The following is an 8,690-nucleotide window of genomic DNA, read 5'->3' as shown; positions in this document are numbered from 1 at the left end:
AAGAGTATTTTGTCTAATCTTCCTGTGCATGCAACATGTGACAAATGGTTTAAAGCAGACAATACTTCATCTTGTAGACATCATAAAGCATCGGAAACAAGTAGCTGGGTTAGTGCTCCAATATTTTGCAGCAAACATATGTTTCCTTAATTAAATTTGCAACTCTGTTTGAATGATTTTTCTAGTACATGAAAAGGTGCATAATTAGAATTTCACGATTTTGCTCAGGTGCACATCCCTCAGTATTTTCATTCAAACTATGCTGTGTCATTGAAGCAGTCAGGGCATCTTTTATAGTGTTGCTCTGCATTTAAAAGTATCTAAAGTAAAGGAAAATGTCCCCTGAAGGTTGCATAAAATGTTAACAACAACAGGAACACTCTCGAGAGGAAACATCATAGCAGGTCTCCTGAATCACATTTAAAGCCTGAGAACGATGAAGGACTTTTATGAGAAGAGGATCTTTTTCGTTTAGGCAAAAAGTATATTTTTCTTTTCATAGACGATCACCCATCTGGTTATTTATAGCCTGAAAAGTCCACACAGTAAATCATCTATGCATCATGTCAGTCCTCTCGCCCATTTCTCTGTTGGTCTCTCTCCTATATAAAAAAATGAATGAAATAGTGAAAGCATCAAGAGAACCAGCGCAACAGTTCAATGCGATGAAAGCAGATTGGTGCAGTGAAGAAAGAAATGGAGGCAAAGAAGATTTAAGCTTTGATAAATACAATCTTTGGCACTTGGATGGGCAGCAGTGTTAAAGACTATAAGCTTCCAGTACAGCCTAACATGATGAACAATAACCACCTCACAGCTTCTGTGGGAGAAGCCTTCTGTGGGCTTCTACTCCAGTCAAGCTGAGGAGCCGCTTTAAGCGAAAAGCCACTTGAAGGGCTTTCTTTAAATATGGCAGATAACAAATTGCTGTTAGAACTTCCAAAAGTACAAATATTGAGAAACTACTAAAGTGCTCTTTAAATGTGATTACAGTTGAACAAAACTTCCCCAAAGGGGCAGGAGAGACCTGAAGGGGACATGAAATTAAGAGACTTTTTATTTCAGTTTGACCACTTGTTTAGTTGAAGCTGTGACACAGAACTCACAGGGTCAAGTAAGTTTGCTTAAAACCCTTTTTATAATCACACTTACTATACCCAAAATACCATTCCCAATGTTGTCCATCATGATTAAACATCCAATACATCCACCTGCCCAAGAACAGCCATGTTTGAAACCTTTTTTAAGAGACAATGATTGGGTTCACTGCAAACAGGAACTAATAATAACAAGAAGCACTCAGACCACAGAGCTGTGCCAAGGCAGCTCGTTCTCTGGGCAGTATTTACTTTTAAAGGAATTTTTGTTTTGTTCAATATTCACTTGCTTTGCTTTAAGAAGTTTGTAGTGCAGATGTAAAAGGTAAAAGTGGGATCAGAGGTCAAATGTGACATGATATTTGGATACAAACTATATTTCAATATTTAGAATCCCCATATGCCATTCCCTGTATGCCTATATGTTACAAACAACGTACAGTAAAAACAATGGCAATATGAAATAGTTCTAAATAGATTTAGCCAAGTGGCGGAAGGCTTTCACCTGGGTGGTGTCAGAATCTCATCTCTGCTTTTCGTAGATGATGTGGTTCTGTTGGATTCATCAAGTGATGGCCTCCAGCACGCACTGGAACGGTTCGCAGACGAGTGTGAAGCGGTGGGAATGGGAATCAGCTCCACCAAATCTGAGGCCATGGTCCTTAGCCAGAAAAGGGTGGAGTGCCCACTATGAGTCAGGGACGGGTTCCTGCCCCAAGTGGAGGAGTTCAAGTATCTCGGCGTCCTGTTCACGAGTGACAGGTGAAGGGAGCAGGAGATCGACAGACGGTTTGGTGCTGCGGCTGCAGTGAGGCGGACGCTGCACCAGTCAGTCGTATTGAAGAGAGAGCTGAGTATAAAAGCGAAGCTCTCAATTTACCAGTTGATCTACATCCCTACCCTCACCTATGGTCACGAGCTGTGGGTGGTGACCGAAAGAACGAGATCATGGAAACAAGCGGCAGAAATGGGCTTCCTCCAAAGGGTGGCTGGCTTCTCCTGTATAGATAGGTTGAGAAGTTCAGCCATCCGGGAGAGTAGAGGTGCTGCTCCTCCACATCGAAAGGTTGAGGTGGTTTGGGCATCTGACAAGGACGCCTCCTGGGCACCTCCTGGGGGAGGTGTTCCAGGTATGTGCCACTGGGGAGAGGGAGATGTGGGTTTCCCTGCTTAGGCTGCTGACCCCGCAACCCGGGATCTTGCTCTATTCCGACATGAGTGTAATTAGACATCACACAAGCTTTGTACTAGATGGCAGGCAGGTAAAAGGCCATGTGATATCCAATCAGACTGAGTCGAAAACATATTATTACATGCACATCTGTTTCCTAATGCCTATGAAAGTGCAGTGCAGAAGTGGATCTGTGAAAATGGCTACAGACGCCCGCCTACAAGTTTTTCCACATAAAATACCTGATGATGACAGAGGCTTCTCTCTCAGTAATGCGGACACAGTTGCCATGGCAGCCGCTCCATTAATTCGACTGTCTGAGTGCAGCATCCTGACCCTGCAGGCTTCACGCTCAGCGTTGTCCGAGCCCTGGACCAACAGGAAGTAGGCAGCACTCTCACCTTTGACCTCAACATCGGGCACTAAAAGAAAAGAAAGACAGGAGCATTTGTTACTTATATCGACTGCTCTCAGAAGTTTATTTTTTTCTTTTTTAATCTTTCTATTATGCTTCACTAGGGATGGGTATCGAAAACCGGTTCTTGTTGAGAACCGGTTCCCACTGTTTCAATTCCTTGGAGTTGTTTGCCATTTTTGCAAACGATTCCCTTATCGATTCCAGTCGCCCCGAATGACGTCACCACGTTGCAGAGCGTCATTTACCTGGCAGGAAACACGGCGCGTAAGCAGCTCAAACGCTCAAAAGTTTGGTTATACTTTACGAGAACGGATGACAACAGGGCAACTTGCAATACTTGCAAAGTAGATATTTCATTTAAGGGAGGAAACACTACGATTATGCAAAAGCATTTGCTCACAAAACGCGTGATGACCTTAAATGAATGTCGTGTTTTTAATTCCGCTCCGGACTCGTGAATCTCAACCCAGCAGCAGCGGTAACGTTTGCACGTCCTCTTCCGTTAATGCGGCAGGTAAATAATCAGCTAACAGTGCATATTATGTTAGCACGATCTGCCTTATTACAAAACCTGCCATTACTGTGCATTTAGGTGACCATGATGAGAGAGACAGACAGAGTCTGGCTCAGATGCTGGCAGTTCTCGCTGCAGTCTACCGGTAGCGTCTCCTTTCAGGCCAGGATAGACGAATGTCACCGAACAGTGACTAAGTTTGTGGTAAAAGGCTTGAACCCATTTGCCACAGCAGATGCCCCCAATTTTAGGTAAGTGAATGTGTTTAATTGTAGGCAGGGACATTACTGGATATTCTTGTGTAATTGCTACTGAATAATTTATGTTATAATTTGTTATTGCTACAGAAGAATATTTATTTTATTATTTTACATTTACAATTTTTTTTTCTGGGGACCCTGTGACACCCCATTGAAGAGCCATAGGCTGTGGATCTCTTAAGATCTCACTGTTGGGTTTGTAAGGCCATGTTACTCCTAAATTTCTATCTTGTTCAAAGAGAAGATATAAAACGAAGTTCTAAGCTAATTGAACTTAGTGTTCTCCTTTTTTAAAAAGAATCGATAAGAGAATCGATAAAGAATCGAATCGTTAACTAACCAACTTGAGGCTTAAGGGAATAATGGTAATAAGAGGGACTGATCCATATGGGCACAGAGAATAGCCACTTTTTGTGGTACTGAAGTTCCCGGGCTTTCATTCAAAATCTGTTTATCGTGAGCACCCACCCATTAAACATAAAAATTATAAATAGCTTCAAGCTATTTCAAGCTATTGATGCCTGTGGGCACTATCAGCCACTGAGACAACAGACAAATTTTAGTGTTTTAATGAATGAATATTTCATACATTAAGGCTGCCTGTTTATTTAAGAGAGGTGAACAATACATTATAATTGTACATAATAATATCACAGATGATAGACTAAATAAATAGATTTTACTTAGATGCTTGTTCATTCTTAATAAAGTGTTATATGTTGAATTGAACTGTATGTCATCTGTTCAAAGGCTCTCCCAGTCAGTGCTGTTCTCCATGCCTGTCTTACTGTACATGATGTTATTAGCACAAACACTTTAAAAGTTACTGTGACTCAAACATAGAAAAATAGATTTTTTATTTCCCTCACCTAATTTTTAAAAGTATTTTATAGCATATAACACCTTTGAAAATATGCTTTGGTTCCCATTTAACTCCAGAACATCATAAATCAAAATATGGATATTACCTGTCCACAGATTCATGGTGACGTAACTGCTCTTTTAACTGTTTGGTGTCTTTGCTTTGTTTGGTGTTTGTAGACATGGTTTACATGAGTTTTTAGCTGAGATTCAGAGGTTTCTGTGGACACTACTCATGTCAGCACTTATATTTCTGACCTCGTGTTATAATCGATTAAACGTGGTCTCCTCCCCTTTGCCCCCATTTTTGATGTTGTGGGTGCAAATGATCAGGCGTGACATTCTCATAATAAATCAGATAAAATACTGCAAAGAATTAATCCTGCGTTTGTGTGATTGAAAAGTGTGTGCAGTGACACTGTTTTAAAGATTTGGCATAAATAATTCTGGAGTGAATGAGCCTAAACATGATGACCGGACTAGTGACACCATATCACCTGTGACACTCACACACGCACGTATGATCTGAATGTTTGAAAGTGTTTTGGAAAAACTCTGTAAAGATTAGATGAACAATACTCAAAGGATAAATTCAACTGTTTTATTTTGTTAGATAAGTTGAAAAACAGTTAAACAAGCAAGTAAATAAAGAAACAAGGTAAAACGAAGTAAGAGCAAAAAGTTAACAAGTAAATAACGAAACAAGGTTAAATGAGGTAAGTTCAAAAAAGTTAACAAGTAAATAACGAAACAAGGTTAAATGAGGTAAGAGCAAAAAGTTAACAAGTAAATAACGAAACAAGGTTAAATGAGGTAAGAGCAAAAAGTTAACAAGTAAATAACGAAACAAGGTTAAATGAGGTAAGAGCAAAAAGTTAACAAGTAAATAACGAAACAAGGTTAAATGAGGTAAGAGCAAAAAGTTAACAAGTAAATAACAAAACAAGGTTAAATGAGGTAAGAGCAAAAAGTTAACAAGTAAATAACGAAACAAGGTTAAATGAGGTAAGAGCAAAAAGTTAACAAGTAAATAACGAAACAAGGTTAAATGAGGTAAGAGCAAAAAGTTAACAAGTAAATAAAGAAACAAGGTAGAGGAGAGAAAACCCCAACAATCCCCTCTGAGCAAGCACTTGGCAACAGTGGGGAGGAAAAACTGCCTTTAAACGGGCAGAAACCTCCGGCAGAACCAGGCTCAGGAGGGGGCAGTCAACTGCCGGGACTGGTTGGGGGGTGAACAGAGGTGGAGCAAGACGAGGCTACATCAGTTGAAGAAGCAGTATTGTCCCTCTACCGGAAAAAGCTGAAGAATCTTTTCTTCTTTTTCATGGACTTTTCCACGAGCGCCTTTTTGTCCAGGATGAGGGTTCTCAACTCATCGATGGTTTCTGTGTTTTGCCTCTCAAGTTTCTTGCATGTTTGTTCCACCTGTTCTAATGTTGCTTGTGTTTCTTCAAGCTTTTCTTTGAGGTCTTTGGATGTTGCCTCCTGTGTCAGCTTTGCCTTCTGCAGGTCTGCATTTCTCACTTGATCTTCTTTGTGCAGGCCTTCTAGCTGCTCATTTCTTTTCTGGATATCGCGGAGCGTACACTGCAGGTCCTCATGCGTTTTGTCTTGTTTTTGCTTTTGGGCCTGCATTTCTGTGTTTTCCCGCTTCAAGTTGTTGAATTCCAACAATATCCCCTTAATGAGCTCTGAGTTGTTTTTCGCCATGTGATCAATCTTTTTCTGCATGTGTGAGCATCGTTTTTCTAGTGTTTCCTTTTCTCCCTCCAGCTCACTTGTTTTGACCTTCAGTTCATTACAGACTTCTTGCATTTTTTGATTTTTACTCTCAAAGTCCTTGATAATGCACTTTTCTTCTGTCAGTCTTTCTTTCTGTTGCTCTTTCTCTTGAAGGAGGTCTTTATTTTGGACCAATGTTTGTTCCAACTCTGCCTTCACCATTCCGTACTTTTCCTGCATGCCTTGGAGTTCGCGCTGCAGGTCTTTTTGCTTTGTGTCCTGTTGTTCCTTCTGTTGGAGGACTTCTTTATTTTTTTCTTCAGCTTCATCAAGCTTTCTTTGGAGCAGGTGATTCATTTGGTCCATGTACTGCAGATCCCACTCCATTTTATCAATCGTCGCTTTCCTGCCTTGAAGCTGCTCGGACATATCTTTAACTTCAGCGCTCTTTTTCTTGTTTTCTTTCATGAGGGATACAATCTGCTCTCTGGCTTGAGCAAACTTGATCCCCCAGCCCTCATTAATAATGTTGATGTCGGGCTGGTGCTGTAGTGTTTCTTCCAGGTGTTTGTTTTGTGCTTCCATCTGTAAGCACTTCTTCTCCAGGTGACGTTTTTCTTCTTCAATTTGTCGAATTTTGTTCTGGAGATGGTTATTTTCATTCCTACTCTCCTGTAATGCCCTTTGGATGGATAAGAGGCCATTTGGAGAAATTGGCCGGCCGCGCGTGGAAGTAGAGGCGGTGAAATCTTTTTGTCTCGGTTGCCGTAATCTTGGATACATGTTGGCGTTTGTATCCGATGACTCTGAGAGGTTTCCAAATTTTTCTGTAGTGAACGTTTGAAGGCTGCAAACACAAAGGCTGCGAAGAAACGAACTGAAAATTGCCGTTTCTCACCCCTATTTATAGAAAAACTTCAAAGGATCCTTGTGACATCCTTGTGACATCCTTGTGACATCATCACTCCTAAGACAATCAGATTGTCACATGACATTTTGGAATGTGGAATGGGGATATGTTTTTTTTTAAACAGTTTTCAAATGTAACTTAATATTTAAGTGTTTCTTACTTGACCCGCTTAGTCGATTAAAAAGTTCATTGCCACGAACACCCCTAATGTTATATAACAGACCACAGAAAAAAGACAGGTTTTTTTCTACATGACAGAGCTATAATAAATGTTTTGTTTTTTTTAATTATCCTACTTTTTCTAAAAGGGAACATTATTTAAAGAATATGTATTTAATTAAAAACTCTGTATTCATCTAAAGTGTATACCAAGAAGGGTGAGCTTCCTGCTTGAAAAGGAAATGACCAAAATAAATGTATTTCTCTGCAATTACAAACTCTGTGTAAATAGTCTTGGTGTCAAAATAAAGCTAACACTGGTGAGATGTCATCAGAGCTGTAAATATTACTGCAGATGTTACTGTGTCAAAGTTACTGACTCAAACATAGAAAAAATGATTTTTTATTTCCCTCACCTAATTTTTAAAAGTATTTTATAGCATATAACACGTTTGAAAATATGCTTTGGTTCCCATTTAACTCCAGAAAATCATAAATCAAAATATGGATATTACCCGTCCACAGATTCATGGTGACATAACTGCTCTTTTAAACAGAATCGAAAATGGAATCGGAATCGTGAAAATCTTATCAATACCCATCCCTATGCTTCACTGCAGAACTGAAAAATAACTCACATTTTGTATGACTATTATTTCATCCTAATGTTTCTTCTTGGTGCATCATTGCCAAAAACTGTTGTTGTTTCAAGCATTATCTTGTATATCTATTCAGCACCACTTCAGAGCCTTCCCAATGGAGAACTTTATAACTTTATTACCTATACCAGTACAGTCCCACTAACCAATGTACTTCCCTGCAGGAGAGACAGCTCTTTTTTGTTGTTGCCAAAGCGACTGTGACACTCCAGTTTTACCTGGTAAAGACTTTGGTCTCCTAGATAGAGATTCTCTCCAGCGCTGGGAGCTGAGTTGGCTGGCTGCAGGCTGTGCAATGGGAGTGATTACACAGGACAGACTGAACAAAGCTCCGACCTAGAAACAGAAATACAGCAGATTGGCATACACACAGTCCCCAACCAACGTCATTTATGATCGATATATATGATTAATCATGAACATTCTGAATTTGTGATCTTGGAAGAGCTTTAATGTAATGAACAGGCTTCTTTGGTTAGGCGGATCTTTCTGTAGCAGACTTTTGTACATGTAAGAGCACAGCTAAGTTACTCGTACCTTTCCACACAGTGATCGCAGCTGGTTCAACAAAAGTTTAGCTTTCACAGACATCCCAGAAAGGCATCTGTTTGTCATTTGTGAAGGAACAGCACAATATTGAGGCATAAAAGTTATAAAACCACCTTTCAAAGACAGAAAAAGTCTTAAAACAATGAAATAATGGGGGAGGGAGGAAGCTATTTTGTTATCAACAATTTTAAAAATGTATATTAATAGCCATGACTGTTTTGGTTTCTGACAGCCAAGCTGTTTGTGTGTGACACATACTAAAATCTTACCTAATCCTGCAGCTGTTTCATTTGAGCAGGTGATGGAAGCAAAAGTTATGATATTCTATTTTTATTTTTAAGCATTCATACAAACACACAGATACAGA

The 8,690-nt window shown here is 39.7% G+C and overlaps 2 protein-coding genes across 3 annotated transcripts in view; both read right to left on the bottom strand.

Moving 5' to 3' along the window:
• mtbp (MDM2 binding protein) overlaps positions 1 to 8,690 on the bottom strand; it is a 40,503-nt gene that overhangs the window by 14,999 nt on the left and 16,814 nt on the right. For both annotated transcript variants that reach the window (XM_026184846.1, XM_026184845.1), the window contains exons 10-12: positions 8,312 to 8,378; positions 7,993 to 8,110; positions 2,511 to 2,690 (exon numbers count right to left, since the gene is read on the bottom strand). In XM_026184846.1, coding sequence (XP_026040631.1) covers positions 2,511 to 2,690; positions 7,993 to 8,110; positions 8,312 to 8,378 — 365 coding nt within the window. The remainder of the gene's footprint in view (positions 1 to 2,510; positions 2,691 to 7,992; positions 8,111 to 8,311; positions 8,379 to 8,690) is intronic.
• Positions 5,476 to 7,237, bottom strand: LOC113032152 (cingulin-like). Its single transcript, XM_026184847.1, has one exon. It carries the CDS (start codon positions 6,827 to 6,829, stop codon positions 5,612 to 5,614), a length of 1,218 nt encoding a protein of 405 aa, XP_026040632.1. The 5' UTR covers positions 6,830 to 7,237; the 3' UTR covers positions 5,476 to 5,611.

The sequence above is a fragment of the Astatotilapia calliptera genome, chromosome 11 (genome assembly GCF_900246225.1).
Source record: "Astatotilapia calliptera chromosome 11, fAstCal1.2, whole genome shotgun sequence".
Taxonomy (NCBI): Eukaryota; Metazoa; Chordata; class Actinopteri; order Cichliformes; family Cichlidae; genus Astatotilapia; species Astatotilapia calliptera.
The sequence above is the reverse complement of the archived record's forward strand: the minus strand, read 5'-3'. Positions and strand labels throughout refer to the sequence as shown.